This window comes from Phaethon lepturus, unplaced genomic scaffold (assembly GCF_000687285.1).
Source record: "Phaethon lepturus isolate BGI_N335 unplaced genomic scaffold, ASM68728v1 scaffold11434, whole genome shotgun sequence".
NCBI lineage: Eukaryota > Metazoa > Chordata > Aves > Phaethontiformes > Phaethontidae > Phaethon > Phaethon lepturus.
Window position 1 is genome coordinate 9,331 of NW_010535491.1, and position 22,405 is coordinate 31,735.

The 22,405-nt window shown below is 35.4% G+C and overlaps 1 protein-coding gene across 1 annotated transcript in view; it reads right to left on the minus strand.

Annotated features, from left to right (window-relative positions):
- Nucleotides 1-22,405, minus strand: part of PLEKHA7 (pleckstrin homology domain containing, family A member 7) — a 54,754-nt gene that overhangs the window by 3,381 nt on the left and 28,968 nt on the right. Inside the window, exons 11-23 of the mRNA XM_010285833.1 lie at nucleotides 19,943-20,011; nucleotides 19,667-19,747; nucleotides 18,243-18,392; nucleotides 16,339-16,440; nucleotides 12,694-12,802; nucleotides 11,660-11,898; nucleotides 11,037-11,225; nucleotides 10,682-10,799; nucleotides 9,762-9,841; nucleotides 9,159-9,359; nucleotides 5,977-6,129; nucleotides 3,263-3,396; nucleotides 2,302-2,444 (exon numbers count right to left, since the gene is read on the minus strand). Of these exons, the coding sequence (XP_010284135.1) occupies nucleotides 2,302-2,444; nucleotides 3,263-3,396; nucleotides 5,977-6,129; nucleotides 9,159-9,359; nucleotides 9,762-9,841; nucleotides 10,682-10,799; nucleotides 11,037-11,225; nucleotides 11,660-11,898; nucleotides 12,694-12,802; nucleotides 16,339-16,440; nucleotides 18,243-18,392; nucleotides 19,667-19,747; nucleotides 19,943-20,011 (1,768 nt within the window). The remainder of the gene's footprint in view (nucleotides 1-2,301; nucleotides 2,445-3,262; nucleotides 3,397-5,976; nucleotides 6,130-9,158; nucleotides 9,360-9,761; nucleotides 9,842-10,681; nucleotides 10,800-11,036; nucleotides 11,226-11,659; nucleotides 11,899-12,693; nucleotides 12,803-16,338; nucleotides 16,441-18,242; nucleotides 18,393-19,666; nucleotides 19,748-19,942; nucleotides 20,012-22,405) is intronic.

The following is a 22,405-nucleotide window of genomic DNA, read 5'->3' on the forward strand; positions in this document are numbered from 1 at the left end:
GTCTTTTTCATAAGCAAATCTTTGTGAAAACTCTAGATATTTAGTTTTGGATTTTCAGATATTGTCTGCTTCATCAACAAGGAGCAAATGACAACCCATACTTTAAAAATCAAACTACAAAAATAAGCATGTGAAAGAATCTGCAAAACTAGAATAAATGAGAATGTACAATCAGCTGTGCAAAGCATCAAATGCTTTTCTTTTGTATCACTTTAGATCATCAGAAAATAGGCTGTAACTAAAAAACCTGAACTCTCTTTGTGCTTTGTACATTTTCTGTCAAATACAAACCACTTTGGCATTTCTTTTTAGAATTCGTTGTGAAAGGTGTTTGTTTTTAAAGGAGTAAGTAATCACTGAAATCAAAGCAAAACATGTTAGAAAAAGTGAGTATTTGAGATACAAATGTGGCAAGGAAAACTCTGTCTGGACATAAAGGTTTGGGCTTACTTAAATAATCAAGTCCTTGGCTACAATGTTAGGTTTTTTTAAGTGTCTGAAAGAAAAAGAGCTGGCTGCTATCCTTCACAAAGAAAATTAAAATTAAAAATCATCTCACAACTGACTGCAAATTTTTTCAAGCAGCGTTTAAAGATTTCAGTGTCAGTACCCATTTGAATTCCCTCTTTGGGGAGAACTAAAGAATTCAGAGATTTTTGTGGTTACATATACCTAAAATCTGTGGCGATGACACTTTTAAAATAATTACAATAAAAAAAAATTAAAATCTAAACCAAAAAACTGTAGTAATGAAGACATAGCTACTACATTCACTATACAACATAAAAAGTTCAAGCCTATTTCAGTACTGCAACTTCATGCACAACCATAAGTAAGTTAACTGGCCACATGAAGACTGTTTAGTATGGCAGGCACTCTGCTCTTGTACTGACACAGAAGAATAATTTCAAATTATGGGCTGCGCTCATCTTGGTTGATCTTAGCTTCGGTGCTAACTTTTCCCAGGAGAAGCTAGAACTTAAGTGGCAAACTGCTGCATCGGTTCATACGTCCTGAAATACAATGTCCCACCCTATAACCAAAGTGTGCAAGTCTCTGTTATAAAGACCCGCTTACTCGAACCGGGACCAGACTGCCTGCGGAGAAGCCGTTTTGACTCATAGATGCCTGAAGGTCCAAAAGGCTATTCCTGGAATCCTCCCAAGATTTTACAATTCTGGTTTTTTGTTTGTTTGTTTGTTTTGTGTTTTTATAATGTTTAGCCTCCTCAGTGAATCATTTTATCCCTTCCAGTCAGTTAAATTACCCACAGAACCTCTCTGAAGTCTCAAGATTTGTATCTTGAAAATGATCCCATCCCCTCAAAATCACATTCCCCTCAGGTTTCGCTGCCACTGCATCCGTGAGTATGCAGCCACATTCAATCAACAGTCTGTTACTACAGATGCACGTTACGCACCTGGATATTGGAATAATCTGTCTTTAACGGGAAGGTCTTAAGGGCTTCTGTGGCAAGTGCCATAAGTTTAAACTGACAACTTCAGATGAGAAATGTGCATATTTTTTCCCCATCGTAGTTGAAGCTTCCATTATTTCCATTCTCCACTGGAACAGTGAACTGTGCCAGTTATAAATGGCCAGTCAGATACTCGCTGGAATAGCTGCTGCATGTATCACTGTGTGATACAAATCTCTTGACATCTCTTACTTACTTCAACTATAAAGCAATCAAGAGTGAAATTATCACTTTTAGTAACCTATTTCAGAGGATCTATTAATTTCCAGGCATCAAGCAGAATTCATGCACGGCTGTTTTTCTCTGACCTCTAATCTTGGTCATCAGACAGAAACATGCCAGTACCCATTTTACAATGTCTTTTTCAGCCTGTTGTCATACAGCTCAAGCTGCAAATGACTGTACTCTAATCTCAATCACTGGACCAGGGAATCTTTCTGTTAACAAAAAAAATTAAAAATACCTTTGTCTTGATTTTTTTAAGTCACAGATCAATTTACTTTTTAAGAATGAATACAGAAATATCTCATTTAATATAATCACAGGGAATTCACTGAAAAGTTAATTTTTAGTACTATCAGGAAGAGCAAGTTTTCAAGCTCTGAACTTACTAATCATACTATTTTGTCCCTTTCCCCCTATCCATTGGAGGCCAAATACTCAGCATAAATCTCTAGTCTCTCGAAATTTGTTATCTATGCACACTTTTCACTATTTTGAATATGAATGACTAAAACTCTCTCTTACGCCAGGAGTTCAGCAACAACCCCACAAAACTTGAGAAGCTGGTAAGAAATAGCTGTTTTTCTGTAAATAACTATTACCTGCTACCTCCTTGCTCCTCTGAGAGGCTTCAGAAGCCAAAGCGTATGATATGGTAATGATGCGCTCCTGCTCTTGCAGCTGTGAATCTAAATCAACCGCGTTGTGTTTGTCCTGGGCAACAGTAGGCTGTAGATTGTGCATACTAGTGGGAAAGTGCAAAACAACATTAACATTTACAAACAGAAAGGAGAATCCGCCATGCAAATGAGAACAAGCTTGAATTCATACAGCAGTTCTGCGTTCTATTGAAGTTCTTCAAAGTAGTGTTAAGATACTGTACGTAAATGACTACAGCATACAAAGACAAATGATGCAGCCACTACACATTCACTCACAATTTCTGCATAGCCTTAAGTATATCTGAAAGTCCTTTGTTGTAAATATGCTGTTTACATGAAAGCAATACCAAAAAATGTTATTTATTTGAAGTTGTTAATAAAATTTCTTGTTAGGGCCCAGAGGAAAAGGTATAAACCTGGTGGTCCTCAGGTACAGCATCTTTAATTGTCTTCCAAAGAGACAGCAGATAATTGAGGTAATCAAATTCTTGAAACTGAATGTTTCAGCTGACTCTACATTAGCTGTAAGTAGCCAAAAGTATTCTTTCAGAACTCCATCTCTTTGGAGACAACAGAAGCTGGTTCTCATACTGACTTTTCTTCTGCTTTTGTCCAGAACTGTGCCTTTCCTTCCTTCTCACTCTCATCTACAAGTGGCTTGGTAAGGACTTGCTACTATTTTAGGATGCTCTGAACAAGAAAATAGCCATGTACATAATTTGTCACTATCTCTTCTACTCTATTTTAAAAAGGAGCTTTAAGTATACTACATAAATTCTGTGTGCATTTCCTAAAAGCCACAAGTTACACTTAGATAATTCAATAGGAATTAGACTGTTGTATGAAGTTAGTTCCCAATGTTTAACACCAGTCCCCATATAAGATTTGAAAAAAACCTGACCTTGATTTAGTAAGCATATTCTTTATCTTTTCTGCTTTACGCTGCCTTGCTGCCAGTTCTTCTGTAGAAAGAGGCTCTTCCGGCTCCAGTTCAACATAGCGTTCTGGAATTGCAACCTTCTCAGGTTTTGACAACTGTGGAAAGAAAGCAAGCATCAAGTTTATAATAACAAAGACTTAAAAAAAATTGAGACAAATTCTCCTCGACAGGAGAACACAATGAAAAGAATAAAGCATGGGTTTTCACAGTGAATACATGTACCTGATGCTAAATGCTCCTTCTGGATATGAGCTGATGCCCTTTTAACTGTGTCTTTCCCTCTGATTCATTTTACTTTAGAAGACACGGCAAACAAATAATAAGGGGGATTACAAAAGAAATCAGAATCAACAGGGAACTCTTCTTCAGCTCAGGCTTAAACCCCAAAGTAGGACACTGTCTAAAGCTGTTAAGAGTAGAAAGAAGCAACGACTACAGGACTGACTGGACAATCTGATATTTTAATGTCATGATATATATGTCATGCCAGCAAGGACTTCCTATGACTGAAAGGAAATACGAAGTTTTAATCTAGGGTGGCATTTTGGGACATCGTTTAGTGGTGGACTTGGCAGTGTTAGGTTTACAGTTGACTCGATGATCTTAAAGGTCTTTTCGAATATAAATGATTCTGTGATTCTGTATTATACTTTTGAGACTGCATAATCTTCTGTGAGCAGTGGAGGGGAAAAAAAACCAAACCAAAACATCCCAGTAGTTTGTTATCATCTTTGGAAATTCTTGGACTATAAAATCTGAAATCCTAGCTGTTCAAAAGTTGACTAGGGAACTGGCCCAGAAATACACTAACATTGTGCAATTGTAACAACATGTTACATATACTAAACTTTTCGATCTACAGAATGCGCGATTGCAAAAAAGTTAGCAACAAAAAGTTTCTTTGTGGGCAATTTTTGCTCCACATAAGAGATCTAAACCACCCAATGAAAATTCAGTTTACAAATGGACTTTGAAAATAATCAATAGTTATTATACAGAACTGACTGCTTTTGAAAAGCACAAATAGTGGATGTGTAAACAAACAGAAATAAGTAAAGGGGAACTATTTTTTCTTCTCCTCTTCAGATTTTTGTTAAAACACTCATGAGTTTTCAAAATTCAAAGTTTTAAATAAAAAAATCCTAGATTTTTCACCACTGAACTTAATCCACACTAATTCAATGTCATATATACAGTGTCTTGACCTAAACCCCAGTGATTAGGCTCAGTAATTCGCAGGCAATCATACACCCAAAGCATACAATACAGTCACTGGAACTCATAACCACATTAAAATCACAAATTTTTATACTTCCTCCTCAGTAAACCCAAGGGCAATGCTTTCTGAAAAATCCTTACTTTCCACTACACTTTCTTACCTTCAAATCCAGTTCCTCTCTGGAGCTCTGTGTATACACACACACACACGCACACATATATATATATGTGTGTAAATATGTGAATATAACAAACCCCGTTATCATGTGAACAGCAGATTTATTTGCCTTAAAGACACAACTGAATACATTTCCTTATGAGGCACAGAAGCACCTCAGGTACAGAAGTGCCTGCCAGGTGAAGAGGATGGGTACATGAAACAGAAAAGGACAACCTGGGTAACCTGAGAAAGAAGCTTTACAGTCAGAGCTTCAGACCTGCTTCAGTTACTCTGACATAGGACAGAAATGCCTATAAAGAAAAATGTTTCCTATCCTAGGCTGAAGGCACTAATTTGGATGTCTGAAGTGATTCACGTAGCCCTGGAGACCTTCTGGAAAAGATTTTCATAGCAGAGTGCAACAAGGAAAGGCAATACAATGAAAGTATTTTTTTCTGTTTCTTAAGTTTACAGGAGCACTGCATCTCCTGTGGAACATACACAAAGATTAGCTGAAAGATGCAATCATTCATAGAGATCAACAGATAACGGCTCACAGATTCAACATCTTACAAATATCTCTATATATAAAATGATACATTGCCAACAGCTTTCAGAAGAGTAGAGGTGCTTACTAGTCTAATTATAATTAATAATTTTACTGTTTTTCCATCTACGATGGCATTTTACACAATGCATAGTACCTATTGAAATCTCTCCACTTGCTATATTCTTTCTTTTCCACCAGATGGCTCAATCACATTTCAAACAAATACTTTACGCAGTTACTAGAGCTGAAAAAAGATCTACTGCCCAGAACACCAAGTCATTTGAAAAGCCGACAAAGATATTTTCTGTTCTGACCAGGAAAAAGCAGTGCTCCCTCTTCTCTACCATGATTTGCCAGTCAAAACGAAGACTAAGGTAGCTCTGAGGAACTAACTTTTACTTCATTGCTGTTTCTTATTTTCAAAAACGCTTGATGTTTTCTTCTCATCTTTTTTTCCAATTTATGTAACATCACCTTGCTTAATCACTTTTTCCTCTATAAAGCCTGAGATGCATATTTTAAGCAGTAGAGCAAACCTTTCAATTTCTTCTCTCCACTAAAACACAGTGTAAACATGAACCTTACAGAGATGCTAAGTGCCAGGCCATAAATTTTCAATACCCAAAAGACTCCTTTTAGTTCAAACTTCCAGTTAACTTTTGAAAGAGATGAGAATTCACTACCTAAAACTTAGAAAGGTTAATACTGTGGGGCACAGAATAGGAGACAAAAAATGATGAGCGTTACCTCTCTGCTGATATCTAAATCATAGTCTTGAGGCTCCAGGTCTGTCTCTGTCACCACTACTGGCTGAACTTTCAACCATTCATTTTCATCCTTGTCTTCTCCATGAATTGCCCTCTCAAGTAACTGCAAATCAAATTCTTGCTCTCGTTTCCACTGGTAATAGATACAAAACAATTAACAGCATTCAACCATACTGACAAATTCATCACTTAGCAATGTACGTTACTACTGCTGCAAATGCTACGTTGCTGAAAGAATCCAGAAAGCGAACACCTTAACTGACAACAAAAAGAAAATACAGCTGTATTTCTTGGAACATATAGCTGGAAGATTTGATCTCTAGCTGTGCTGCACGGATTTTGACTCCAAAATCGTTGAATTTAACAGGTAACGTTCAGCGGTATTAAATTCTAACAAATGTATTAATCACAATTTCACATATGCTGATTAACATGGAACTAGCTACACAGAAACAGCTTTGGAAGCACAAGTGTCCATACAAGTGAGTCTACACAGAAAGGGTATTTATATCGCAGGTTGAGAATTGCAACTTGAAAATTTTATGTATCTTTCTAGAATAATACCTAGTGAATGAAGCTGATAATATTTTACGTGCTAGCATTAACTTGTCTTGAATTCAACAATAGTAATTTGGTAATGTCTAAGCTCTTATGTCTTTACTGAAGTAAAGTATCTAGCTACCTGCAAAGATAAAAAATCTTTCACATTCTGTCTTTACAAGGTAAATGTTTAGCAATAATAAATTCAGAATATACTTAAATTAAGCAGGATAATTTTAGAGTTCCCAAATCACTGCATAGTTGTTCTTCCACAGCTATACACATTACAGCTGCATATAAACTCACGCTTAAGAACACTACCAACACTTTTTTGTTCAAAAAATTAAGTTCAGTTGCAGCATCATTCCATCCCGCAGATCTCAGCAACTTTACCATACAGAATTGAAACACGATATTAAAAGCAGTGGGAAAGGACAAAAAGAACAACAACAGAATTATCTCCTCAAGCATTTGAGGGTATCAATAGGAGAATGTACCATTACATGTTTCTGAAAAGCATCTCTAGTATTTCTGTTACAAATCTTTGGCTTCTTTTGGTTGAAGTTTGAACTTCACATGAAGTCCCTAGACTTCATTATGCTACTTGCATTAATAAATTTGACTGAAACCTATTCATGCACAAGCTCTCAAAAGTCACTCAGAAGATACATATCTTCCATGTTAAATAGCTAAGAGGCAATTATATCTAAAAAATTAAGGTGTTTCTTTACAAAATTCAAAAGAGAAAAAAAATGTTCTCTCGTACGAGTACTCCAAACTCACTCTTCTACTCATATTCGAACCAGGCCTGATTGACATAGTATATTTTAAATACATAGTATCATTTTCAAGTTATTATATATAGGGAAGAAAAACATCAAACCATTATTATGAAGCAGTATTTTTATTGGCTTTGATGTTGCAACTTTTACATTAAAAAGGCATTGTATGTAACAAATGAATTCATGTACTGTGATCAACTTAAAATGCCATACTACACTGGAGAGCTGACCAATTAAAAATTACGAGTTACACATACAATGTATGTTTAAAGCAAATGTTACACACTGCGCAGCACTTCAATTATACATTTAATTGTTTGCCATTTTGGCTGCTAAATAATTGTAATGCTGTAAGTAATTGTGCTATCAAACATGCTTTTTGCTTATCAGAGCCCTACAGGTACAAGAGATGACCTCTACAAAACATTGCTAGGGCTGAAAGATTTTATTTTAATTCTTTACAGCAAAAAAAAGACCAAGATGGCACCCAAATTTATAGATAAAGTGTTTGTCACAAACGTTAATGAGTGTTACAAAAATGTTTAAATTCGACTTGTGTATGTTATGTGAGTCAGAAAACAGAAGCAGCTCAGACTTAGTTCTTCTAATTAAAATATGAAAATAACAGTGATGCTATAGTTCTACAGTTCCCAAATACTATGCACTATCTTTAATAAATTTGTGATTGCAAAACAGAGGACAAAATAGATGAATGTCTCCAAGTAGTGCATTCGTACTTAGTGGGAAAGTAAATGCAAATAACTGGCTGTAAATTAGTGCTACTGAACAGTGGGAATGAAAGGCTGAATATTATAGGGTGTTTTTAACGCTGGCAATTGACACACATGTACTAAATGCAATTAAGCCTGGTAAAAATTGAGTAGTCCAGTTAGAAATTTTAAAAAAACTACAAAATTCTGCAAATTAAAAACAAGCAAACAAAACAAAGAGGCATTAGGTATGATGACTGACGAATCTAAAAGCAAGAGATCTTGTGCAATGAATTAGGTAAAACAAGGTGATCATTCTAAAGCTCTAGTGGATCAAATAAAAAATAAATTAAAAGACCACAGCATAAGTGCAATTACAGTACAATCTTGGTTTAGCACCAAGTGAGCAACTGGGTAACTTCACCAATTAGAATTGCTTTGGTTAGTATCCAAAATGTATCATTACAAACTTATTGTCTGTACAGCATTTAATCTCAGAACGCAACAAAAATCCTTTTCTTCAGCTTCTTAAATTTGAGTCTTATTAGAATATTCTACATTTTGAGCTTTAAAGAAGAGTTTGTATCAATTAAAACACACTAGCTCTTACATAAATTTCTAATCAGCATGATTAGATTTTAAAACCGATTATCCATTTATCATCTCTCTAATAAAACCAAAAACATACACCACCTTGGCCCGATAATACCATGACTATCTTGCAGCCTAATTTATGAGTTAAAAAGAAAAATACCCATGGTGAATAAGAACATTCTAAAAGGCCCACTCCATTACGAAGCATTTTTTGAAAACTGTACAAGCTTCTTACACTTTCTAAATACAATTCCAATAAAAAACGATAATGTCTCTGAAAACATTCCAATGTACTCACATCTCCACTCAGCACACCAACCTCTGACCGACTTACCTGCTGATCCTGCTACATATACTGTAACTACTAGTAAAAAAAGATCATCTGTTACTCACACTCTCTGAACTCATTTTATACTGTATAGTACTAATTTAATTAGACTAGAAGCATCACACACACTCAAGTGAAAGTGCTTGCTAGGAAAAAAAAAATCCAAAGATATTTTTAGTTTAGTCCTTTTAAGGCATATCTAACATACTGAGCCTATGTCTGCAGAAATGGGCCTGATGAAAGACCGAGATGAAACGGACTGCCTTTCTCCTTGGCTAAGAGTTCTCTTGCGTTCACGAACTAATGCCTTCTGATGTCGTTTCATTCTTTCTAGCTGTTCCTCTGCACTCATCTTGCCTCTTTGGTGGTCTCCAGAGTATAAACGTTCCAAGGCACTCTTTGGTCTCTCCTGTAGAAGTCACAAGGCACACAAAACACACGTTGTAATTAAGACTTTCTAAGTAGTACACAAAAAATTAACTCCTTCTCCTACCTTATTACTAAATTAAAATTATTTTTTTCTATTATTTTTGCATTATGTTGCATATTTCAACTCTATATTTTCTCTATTAGTACTGCTAGTTTTTGGTTCTAAACCTTGTTTCATATATCTATTTCAAATGCAGTAAGTTGCCTGTCTGCTTCCTGATTCGTTTAAGAAAGTAAAAAATTGGAGATTTTATTAGATCACAGGTGTTGGGTCCTCTCCCATGCTACTACAATCCCACTTCCTGCTATGCAAAATATATTCTGGGTTTAACTATTTTGAACAGTTCAGACACTTGTCTTCAGATGTTCATTTAATGCTTACCTTGGACCTATCCCTTCGAAGTGTTGCGTATGATGAAATGGTAGATGATTGGTGCAATCTGGAAGTTGATCCAGATAAGCCTTTATAAAGGAAAAGAGAATGGTTTAAAACAAAATGACAGACAAAATGAAGACAAATGTCAGTTAGCATGCTTTTTCTATGATATTCTGACTACTATTTTAGCTCATGTTTCACATTTTGCAGTTCAGAAGATCATAAGAGACATGAAATTTCGTTTCAGCCAAAAATAATGTGTTTCAGGTCACTGTTGATCAAAATTCAGAAAGATCTACAATAATTTAGACACTTACATTAAATAAGGTATGAGGTGAAATCAGCTGTACAACAGTAGATAAGCTGTACAAATAATCACATCTATGGAGAAAATCAAACCTTAACATTCACAGTCAGAAAGGAAAGAAATAAGAAAAGAATGGCTAAGAAATGAATTGCTCTTCCCCAAGTATCTCCTCTAGCCTCATTTGTGAAACAGTTTCAGGACTGTAGCACAGTGGGGACAGAGTGTCAAGTCACATGTAGTGTCTGAGGGCATTATGTTCTTACTCTATCATTTTCATTCCAATGGCAATGTAAGTGTTCAAAAAAATATTTGAGTTTGTAAAAGATCACACAGAAATTATGAGGAAAAATAACTCTGAATATAGGAGACATTCTAACAGCTAATTTCATGTTTTGCTATGCCTTTTTTCTAAGCATTCTATATTAAGTTGTTTTGCAAAAGGATGGTTGACTGTAACAGCACCATTAAAATGCACAAAATCTCGACTTTCACAGCATTGTATAGTTAATCTAAAAATAATGATCTGATGACAAAGACCATCTCCAGAAAATCCTAGGAGAGAAAAGCTCCTATAAAGACAATTACTGTTAAAAATCAGCTACATGAATTCCTGGCTTACCACGGGTAGGTAATGTCTGGTATCCACTGTCAGAGCTTATTAAACCACTGGAGGGTTGGCTGAGTTCAGCACCTATCATTGCTAGTTCTGGTTCACTCATGTATGAACGCAGTTCCACCTATATGGAAAAATACTCATCAGCTCAAATGAAGTAATGGACAGCAAGTCTTAATAATCTTAAATCCTAAAGCATGGCTTCTGGATTAGTAATCTCTCCCTGCCATTATTATCTCTCTGCTATTAGCTGTCCCTCCTTATTACAAGACCTAGAAGTCCATGTATTTTACAGACAGTAGCTTTTATTATAGACTCACATATCTTTAAAGTGCAGGTGTACAGGTGTATGAGTGCTCACCCTATAATCTCCATTTACATACTGTCCAAGTTCTCTGTCTCTCTTTCTTTCATCCGACTGACGTTTCAGGCCACGCACTGATGTGTGCCTGATGACAGTGGCTTCTCTCGGGAGAGGTGGAACAGCTGGTGGCTGATCATCAGGACTGTACAACTGAGGGAGAGGAGGTCTGGGAGGTGCTTCATCTTCCTGGTAACAGGAAAGTACAGGTATTGGGCAAACAGTCTGAAAACAGTCTGGCATAAACTGATTGAAAGTTCATTACATTGTGTGAGTTACTTGTGACTGCTTTAGCATGCTCTCCTCTGTCCACACCAGGAACTTGAGGCTTTGGAAACCAAACAAGACCCAAGAAAGCAAACAACTAATCAGCACAAAGCATAACCAAGGAAGGCTCTGCACTGGTATATTCCAAAACAGTGTATGGCTACTGTACATAAATTTCCAGGTTACGCACATATATTCTCCTGTAAGTACTATTGCTCAGTTTCAATACAAACACCATAAGTGTCTCCCTGTTGTGCCTCCGCACCGTGTGCGCTTTGTAACCACAAAACTTTCACTGTTTCTGCCTGGAGTAAATGGAAACATTGGTGAGTGAATCTCACAAGTGCAGTACTTACAACCTTTGGCTTTAGCTTAATTGGTGACTGAAGAGGCGGTTCAATTTTTTTCAGCTGTTGTGCTTGGTGCTGTGTTCTGGCCTGGAAATAAGGCTGTGGATAGAGCCTAACCTCCAGAGAGGGTTTAACTGGACTGGATGGAGGGCTTTGCGGAACTGAAAATTTGCTCTCCACAGTTGCGAGGGATGCTGGCAAGGAAGGCACTGAAGACTGCGAAAATGAAGGCACTACTTTTCTCTCTAGGGCAGAAATACGTAAATGTGTTAGGTGTTGTTTCTTATCAATAATGTTGATAAGAATAGCAATTAGCATCCTTAGACTTCATAAAACAGCCCTAATACACTGAACATTGCTTTGAACACAAACAGGGATTTTTCTGGACATAAAAACGTTTGATTGTTACATTATAGCAGGGGTGGAAAACAATTTCTTGGTGAAGATCAAGCAAGTCTTTCAGGTCAAAAATAAAACCCCACAGTTTAATATCATCCAGTAAAAACCTTTGAAGCACGCAGCAGGAGGGAAGGAAGGAAGGAAAAGCCCGAGAGTCATACGAAATCAGTTCATAGGCTGTATCTGGCCCCGTGCCACAGATTCCTTAAGATGCGTATAGACCTAGACAAGGCTAAGCACTCACAGCCATACCTTAAATAAAATAAGATATCAACATCTCATAACTATTTTATCTCTGTGTGTAAAAGGTAAGTAAAAATACTTTAAATATAAAGTGAATTTATAGGAGGTGTTAACAGTCTCTTGCTACCCCAATGCCTTAGGTCTTTTCTTTGAAACATAATAAAGCAATTGAAATGCAGACCACACACACTTTCCCTTCCTCTTTTCCATAGCTGATGTTGTTGCTCTGCCCACCAAACACCTGCCTGAAGAGAGAGGGGGAACGCAACTGCAGCAAGGGCAGTTGGGCAGCATCCAAGGGAAAAAAAGCAAAACTTTTAGACTATTTGCACAGACCTGAAGATTCATCTCATTCATTTGTATTTTTTTTTTTAATGTTTTAATTATGCTCTCCTTACCTGGATTCTTGATAGAGTCTACTATGGTTTTGTAGTTTGTTTTATTTGCACTCAAGCCAGCTGTAACATCTTCAATTCTCCACAAGTCTTTCTGCATTTGTGTTTTCTCCTGATGTTTGTAGTAAAAGAAAAAAAGAAAATTCAATTATATCTCATTTTTCATTTATTATGGACTTATCCTTCTGTTACCAAAACCAAACTAATGTTTCAGAACGCACATGAAAACTTAGGAATCTAGAAATTAGTTGAATAATTATTTTATAATTTAAAAAACCCACAACACAACAACACAAACCAACATATCTTGCCCATTACATTTATTAGAGCATTTCCTGAGTCTTGGAAGACTTCCTACAGAAGACTGGGGGAAAGAGACATAGTTACATCTTTCTCTACAGAATTATTCAGGCTACAAACACCTAGTTTAACGTTCTAATGTTCTATACAAAAAGAGTTTACAGGACCCTTTCATTTGAACTTTGTCCTTAAATCCTATACTAACATACTTAAGCAGCCTTACGAAACTCATCTTAATACAATTAGGAGAAATGTCCAATATTACAAAAGAAAAAAATTAGTATAGTCTCCCTGAAAACTGCAGTGAACCTCCTAATGGCTTTTAATGGATGAAATATAAACCCAAAACAAACTCTGAAGGGCTGACAAATTTAATTTCTGCTTATATCTGGGTTATTTGGGCTACTGGACATAATGTATAGGTTGAAACAATGTATTGCTGCTTTTCCAGGGTTTGACCTCATCTTGCATCCTATTTGCTTTGCTGAGTCTTTCCAGAAGGAAAGAAAGGGAAGCTTTGTCCACAGTCTGGACTCCGCCTTTGAGTGCATCTTGCAGCCAGAGTCGTGAAGCCATCACTTCAGTCAGATAGTCATTGGAATCATCATAAATAGCTATTCTCATCTACTTAATCAAAGCCTGGTAAATTCTGCCTTCAAAAACTGGCATTAAGAATAACCTTAGTAAAACCAGGAGGAAAACAATTAAAGAAAGCAGAAGGCAGTGAAACACCTTAGTTAAGAATTGCTTACAAACTGCTCAAGAACTCTAGAAATTTGTCACTTGCCATGAGCTGCAAAATAACCGCTAATTAATCCTAAAAACCTGAAAGAAAAAAACTTTAGTAAAAGCTCTTACACCTTGTAAAGCTAAGGAAAGATATAAATTGCTTTCCACTTTCTGTCTTAGATCAGAAAATACATTCAGCCAAGTTATAGATCAGCAAACAGGGTGCCAAGAAAACAAACATTTAAATGATGGAGAAGGTTATTTGCCTGTAGTAAACTCACTCAATAGATGGGACATATCTTGAAAGATTGTCAGGATACAAACTATAAATTTGCACGTTTCATTTCATTTTTCTGAGATTAATCATACAACAAGCAACCAAATGATGGATTTACAATAATCAAGCCACAGACCTGGTTAAAAAAACCCGTATGTACAAAAAATCCTGCTTTTGCAACCACTCAGAAAATGTTCACTGTACAAAAGTCAGGAGATCTTTTAATATTATTTCTTCCCGTTACTTAAATATTGATGTGAAGAGAATATTTTTAGATCAAAAATGGACTAGATCTAAAAGATAAACAGATGAATTTATTTTTAAATTATGAAAGCCATGATTGCTTGTTCACGAAAGGCTGTAAGTATACTTTATGGGCAAGCATGAAAAGGTAACTTGGAGAGATAAATGAATTTCTCTAACTTTCTTCACACAGAAACATAATTTAGAATGATTTATAAAACCAGAGGAGAAACACCAACTAAAAAGTTATCACTGACAAAATACCACATCTCAGGTAATATCAGCATGCTCAGGTCTCCCCAACCCTTAACCACAAGACAATGAAGCTACACTTCTAAAAGCAAGATTTACTTTGACCAAGCTGCTTGAAACATTTAGTTTTCAACCTCTTAATTAATGCTATATAGAAACAACATTAGCTGTTTCCTACAGCAACTTGAGCCTGCAAATGTATTGAAATTTTAATAATATTCCATGAAGACTGCATTTTTTAAAAATACAGTATTAATTTAGTGCTATTGGAAAGTACTAGATAAACAATCTTGAGTCTACATACCCTTGGGCAGACTTCAAAAAATTCTAACTATTACGGGTACTTCAAGTGAGACTTCTTTGATGGAATATAGTTTTAAGAACATTCAGTACTTTCTGAAAAAAATCAGTTCCCCTCAGTATCTCCAAAATAGCTATTCAAAAACATTTTTAAAAATCTTAGCCAAACATATCTATACATACATATATATATATAGATATATATGTAAGTATACACAGACAAAACACATAACGTGTATGTTTGTGTGTGTGCGTGCATGTGGGTTTTTTGTAACTATACATGTACATCATATGAGATGATAATAAAACTGAGTTAACTTTTTTTTTGTGCAAACCACATTCCCTCCTATATGTATTGCTAAATCACATGACACACATCCAGTGTTTTAAGCATGCTCAACGCACAACTGGAAATCGTTTGCTGAAGTACTTTGTTAAAGTATATTTTGCTTAAATCTGTAATTTCCCCTTGTTAAATAAAATAACTTCATACAGGGATTACTTTATTCTAAAATACCCCTGGCATTTCTTGGAGGGATGTATTCCACAGCTGAGCTCAATTACATCATGTTCTGGCTCTAGAAACTGAATCACTCCCCACCACCCAAAATTAAAAGTAAATGAAAATGAACTTTGAAGATTGATGCAATCTAAAAAAGTTATACAACTTTTGCTTTGATACAAAACATTTACCCATTAATCGTGAAAATAAATAATTTCAACTCATATTTGATCAGATATTTGTTGCAAACAAAGAAATTTAAAAATTTAACTAGTGAGGTCTTTTGGTCCAGGATATTTGGAAAAATAGGCTAAGATTTAGCAAATTGTATACATTAGCTTTGTTCCTTGTGTTTTGTCTTTTAAATGAAGCTGTTCTGCCTACACACAGGAAAAATAACCTTGACTGTATTCCTTGCTCCAAGAATAAAATGACCAGTTGTACGCAGGTAGGTAGAAATAATCTGGTACGCCACATCCAGTTCAGCAAACAGAATAACTTAGCTTCAAAACAAAGCTTCTTTGTAAGATTGAAAACTGAATAATTGATTTAAAACCGAGATGCCTTTCAATTACCAATGGCTGTTAAACACTTATTCCACTTCACAAAACAATCTGCAGAGATAAATCTTCCATAAATAGAAGAACATGACAAAGAACAAGTAATGACAATAACAAGCTCGTGAGTGATGTTCTTAAAAATGGATAAAGCAGCAAACAATGTCAGATCAAATAAATGGAAGACTAAGAAGTCCTGCAGTCTTATAAATTAAATACGTTATGAGTGTCAAGATGTCAGCATGTAATAAAAACATAATGAAATAATGACAAATTTGCATAGACAACTTACGAGAAACTATTACACATGCTGCAAGATGGCAGTTACTGCACAGCTATGCTGTTACAGTGTCTGAACTTTGCAAACTGAGCTACATGATGGCTGAATACAGTGCAAAAATTGCAGAGAATTTCACTTATGAGATGATAGCTTTCAAGTTCAGACAAAATCATCTCTTAAGTAGATCAGTGTCTGGAAATGGACTCACCTGAGATACCAATGAACTATTCATCTGTTCCTGTAAGGCTTTTTTAAGCTGGCTCACATCCTTTTCTAATTTCAGATATTCATTCCAGGCATTTTCCATTTCCTATTAAAAGAGGGAATACTCTAATGTTACAAAAAACTTCAAAATCACTCTATCCATTCTCTAATTGAGTATCAAAGTGGTTTTAAGATGGTGGTGGTATTGTATTATAAAAACAAGCAAAAACTCCATTTTATAGCCTACATTTTTGCTTAGAGTTGATGATAAAGCTCGAAATACTTCATAGCTTGCAAGATCAAGTCAAGAATGCCTAGTTCAAAAATTCTGTCCAGCTTCCTCACACAAAACCATTTCTTAAGCTTAAACTGGCTTTTAACAGACTCTGAACTATGACTAATATGCTAGGAAGGAATCAAGTCTATTCCCATTCCATTTCCTTTTACCTTACGCTTCTATTTAAAACAAGTTCGTAATTAAAATCCAAGCAGTCACCTAAACCAGAACTCATGGTTTGAAACACAAAGCAGGTTATTCTTTAAAAGTTCTACATACTATGTTGTAATGGCATTAGAAGTGAATAAACATGCAGACACCTGGAAAATTAGGCTAACCAATCACCCTTACTTCACTTAGATTATTTCCAGCATCCGCAGCACCATAGTCTGCCTTCTGACCCAGACCTGAGAAAAATCAAGTGTCTGGACCATTTTTATGTAAGGAATGATGAAGTAGGTGTTTTCTCTGAAGTCGAAAAAAGAAATCACTTGGGAATTGAGGGGAAGAAATCATGGAGTCTGTGAAACCATGAGTGGCATGGAGAGAGCGGGTAACGACTGACCATTCCCCATCCTCTCTCGTACAAGAACAAGGGTCTATCACATGAAACATGGACAAGTCAGGCTCAAAACAAGTAAAAGAAAGTGGCTGTCCATGTAGTGGGGAAAAGAGCTGCACAATACCTTGCCAAATGATGTTTTGGATGCAAAAGGTTCACAGACTTTAATAGGTGACTGTACAGGTTCTTGAACTAAGATCTACTGAGGATTACTAAAGAGACAAAAAAAATACCAGCCTCAGGAATTCTCTGAGCAGAAAATAGAAGGTGGATTGGCTATGACAAGAAATACTACCCACCTCTCCTATCCTTACTCTTCCCTAAGCACCTGCTTATGCCCACTGCTGAAGCCAGAACCTTGGGCTAGAAGGAGCCTTGGACTGGACCAATACAGCCATTCTTACAATTACTTGCTATTTATGCCCCTGATTAAATTTTAAATGCTCTCTGTGAAAGTCATATATTTTCTACAGGCACAAAACACTGCATATATACATTTAAATAACACTGGCATTTTAATAATCAGATCTTACTACAGGAAAGGTGTTCATGCAATTCTAGAAACAATCTTACAAAAAGCTGGTCCTCTATTCATTAAGAAGTAGGATTAATATAGTGAGTACACAACTTAATAGGTTTAATAGTCTCTTTCATGGTCAGTTCTTAGAAATAATTTTATTAATAAAATCGCAACATTAAATTGCATTTGAATTTCATTAAGTCATAATATCAACAGTAAATTTTGACCAAAATATAAAACTTTCTCAATTCCTTTTCCCCTGGAAGAATACCATGGAATCACATTTATATTTTCAAAGGACTAGCAGAAAGATTTGCAATTTATGCCCCATACATAAATAAAAAAGGTATAAAAGTTTTTTTGAGCTTTCTGGAGGGAAGAGGGCATTGAAAAGGAAAACTGGAGAGACTGTTTATATTTTTTTGTTCAGGTTTAGTATCCTGTACCATAACCAGAAGAGGGCTTAGCTCTCCTACCCAATGAACAATACAGTTTTACTCTAGCTGGTATTTTAATTACGGTTTTCTTGAAACAACCAAATACACGTACCGTTGAAACTTTGGATATTTCAGCCCTAATATGTATGAGATCCTCTTGCAAAAGTCTCTGCTGGTAAGAAATTTTTTCTGCGTGTTGTGGTTGGTCTTTGTACTGTTCCATCTGTCTGTGTAAAACCTCCAAAACAGACTCCAGCTGATCCTAACAAAGAAGATGATGGTGGTAAGCTTACAACCTTTATATGGAATTTTACAAATCTACCTGCAGGAAAATAAAAGTTGTTTTCCACAGCCTCACAGATTGGCCTCCTGTTGTGGAGACTAAGATGTAACGAAAAACTGCAAGAGCCTTAATGAACTATTACAACCAAAATTATCTGATATTTTCCACTAAATCTTTTCATTAAGTAGCCAAAACTGTGGAAAACACAAAACAGTGAGATGGGAACTTTTCTGTTTACAGTCTGTACAAAACCATAATTTACAGTTTCAGAATAATTCCCTTAAGCAGTATAGAACTAACAGCCTTACCACAGCACAGCATTAGCTCTTTATTTAAGGATAGGTTCTCATTCACTGCTATAGTTAAATTAGCCATCTGAGGGATTAAAATATTGTCTAAAACACTAAGTAGGCCCCATTCATTCCTTCAGGAGTAAATAACACTGAACTATCTTTGCACAGTAGCTCTTCTGAAGGATCCAGCTGTACAGTACTTTCATTTTAGAATAGACTTTTTTTCTGAACCGCCTTGATTTATTGACAGCTATAGCTCACAGGCAGTGAAGCAGATAAAGATACATACAGGCAAGGAAAGACAAGGAAAGGCAAACTATTTTGTTATTGTTTACTGTTCGAACTCTGACTTGAATGGGCACGGAGGAAAGGAGGAGGGTGCCAACTGCAAACTTGTCACAGAAGATTATTCCAGCATTTCGGTCATAACCCTCAGAACTAAGTTCACAGTACTAGATATAAAACAGCACAGGTTTCTGGCATTCCTACAAATTTGAATCTCTCCCCCCTCTCTTACTCTTTTTTTTTTTAATTAAAAAAAAAAAACAACCCACCACACAAGCTACAGTGAGAGCTCAATATGGTAGCACACTGCTATTTATTCAAACAACATTTGTGCAGGTGGGAAGAACTGCAAATGAAACATGACTCTGCCTCACATCATATACATTTCAAGACCTAAAGCAAAACTACACAGAAAAGTGTACACACCCCAATTTGTAATAAATGCCGGAAAATTACATGTATGTGGTTTTAAAACATTCATTTTCAAAAACACATTTTCTAAAAATGGGTACTCATTCCTAACATAAAACACAACTATTTTTCTTAAGCTCATACACAGAGAAAACTACTACAATACAGCATCCAGTAATCTCATTTCTTTCTTTGTAATTCCATATTTTATGATTAAAGGAAAGTTGTTATTTTATTTTTTAAAACCCTTTTTAATCTACTTACTTTATTCTCCTTAAGGGCTCTTATTTTGTCCTCCAAGTCCTGAAGAATTCTGTCCTGCTCACAGAAAACGCTTAGCTTGACCTGAAAATTAAATCATATATGTTAGATTTTAAAAACCAAGCAGAAAAGTCTCCACTAGCAGTATTTTACCCCAAAGAGCATAATAATGTGAATACACAACAGCATAAACATAATATAGCCATATATTTAACATATATTTATAAGATAAATAGCCAAAACAATGCAAAATGTTCTGAGGTGGTATTTGATACTTACATCAATATCACTTTCTGCAATCTTGACAGGTTTTGTACTTCGTTCTTTTAACGTTTCACGACCTGTCACCTAAGAGGAATAGGTTTTAAAGAGCTGAGAAATTTGTTGCAAACAAAAACTTAATTATGCTTCAGCAATGAAAAGAAAAGTTTTCTTAAATATTCACTATTATTAACAAAGATTAATAGAATTCTGGATACAAGTCTTTTCAAACCTGGCTTTAGTTTTTAAAAAAACTACTTCTATTAGGCTATTTAGTAACGCTTACAGTAGCTTAAGATTCTGTACAAAACAGCATAATCCCACTTGTCTATGGTTACAAAGGTCCTGTTCCTGCAAAACCTAATGGTTTTAACAGTTTGCCTTTAATAGCTTTCTTAAAGCCAAAGGATTTAAATAGGTCCTTTAAATGCATGGCTGTAAGAAAAACAGCATTAATTAACGACTAAAAATACAACATTTTGGCAACTATTTCATTTTATAAAGGATAGTCTCTTCCATAGAACAGGGTGAATTTTATTAGAAACAGACTGCTATAAAACTGCTATAGTGGAATTAAACTTATTTAATCTATTTTGACATGTTTATAATATTACAAATCTCTCATTCCATGAATCACTGTTTCATATTAAATTTCTGGTGAGAAGATTATCTTCTCACACAAGGCAGTTTTTGAATCAGTACAGGCACTATACGACATTATACTTCTAACCTTCACAGCAATCTTAAAATGAAGGCATGTCTATCTCTGTAGAAAAGTGTTATTTCCACTGTCTACACGGGACCCTTTTAATGAATAAATCAGTTTGAGAGAATGGCAATATAATACAGCTTATTAATCACACACTTTTTAAAAGCCTTAAAATCTAATGACTTACTATTACTGGATTAGAACATTTTAAAAGATTCATTAAAGCAAACACTATCTTACCAAAGAAACACCTGAAGTTTGGAATTATATTACTCATATTCAGTATATTTCTATCATATAGAGGTAAGAGTTTATGAAGAAAAATTCACCTAAATATTGCCTTTAGTAATATAAGAGCAGGTGTTTTAATCTAAGAGCAGAAGCTGTTGGCTCTTTTGGTGGGGTAGAAGCAGTAGTCTGCTTTTTCACTGACTCTGACTGGCAATCTCCAGACCTGAGAAGTTACTTATTAACCTAACAGGCACCTACAGGGTCATGCCAGCTTTCTTAAAGCAGTTAAATTTTACTGTAAGTGTAGATAAATTTTTGATACAATCTCAGTTTCTTCATTTCTGTTAAATGAAGTCAGCCACCTACACACAGTATTTTCAAATAACAAAGTAGGTTTAAGACAGAAGAGTATGGTCATCGTTTATGTTTACTTATCAAAGACTTATCATGTGTTTTCACGTGGTGAAATGTTACTTCCCCACCACCAAAATTAAAAACATTTACTGCCTCTCAAAACTTTCAATTTTCAGATATTTTCATGTTCAATAATGATGTGTTTTATATAAGAAAAATCCTTTCTTTCAAAAGTATTAATGGAATTGTTTAAATGCTAAATTCTATGTATAACAGTAACAAATAATTAAATACAAGCATAAATATTAGCATGTCAGAGTAGTAGTTTTGCATATTTAATTATCTGCAAGCTAAGAGAATGTAAAAGCCTTTTTCAAAGCAATGCAATTAACACAAAAACCAGAGTCTACAGATTTCGGGGATATTTTAAATTACATAATTAGAACTGTAAAGAATTTCTTAATTATCAAGCCGTGAACATGAGAACATAATGAAGATTTAGCATGCTGTCACATTTTCAACATTACACGTAGGAGTCACTACTTGACAAAATCATTTTCAAGTCATGATAAAATGAAACCAAACACTGTCAGCCATAATTTCACATACAGACTCCAAAGGGCAGGGGGTGGGGGAGGAAAAAAAAAGGAAAGAAAAAAAGAAACCTTACAGAAAGCTTTACTGTTTACCATAAGACACCTGTAAAAGCCAGAATATGTAAACATTGACTGCTATTTTAAAAGCAATGGGATGAGCACATTTCAGATGCAAGCAGTCTTACATGTATACTGGATAGTAACCCTTGTGCTGAGTTCTTCAGCACTTTGTATATCATGTTGATCAGAGGTCCATTATTTTCTATCTGTTTCAAACAAAAGTTTAGTAATAGCTTGTTATAGATGTAAAAATTAAAAACCCCAAACCTTACAACTCAAAACTCCATGAGCAGCTGTAATCACATGCTCTTATGTCACACTGATCCTTGAGGCTTATAGTCTATGTGTAATTTGCCATTATGGAAGCGACAGCTGGGTATCTACCTATCTTGTTATATTGTGGGTAGGTTGTTCATCCAACCATGAGAGCTTTTTACTTTTGCAAATCATCCAACCATGAGACCTTTTTGCTTTTGCAAAACACACATACAAACACACAACACAAAATGGGATTTGCTCAAACTTGCCCAA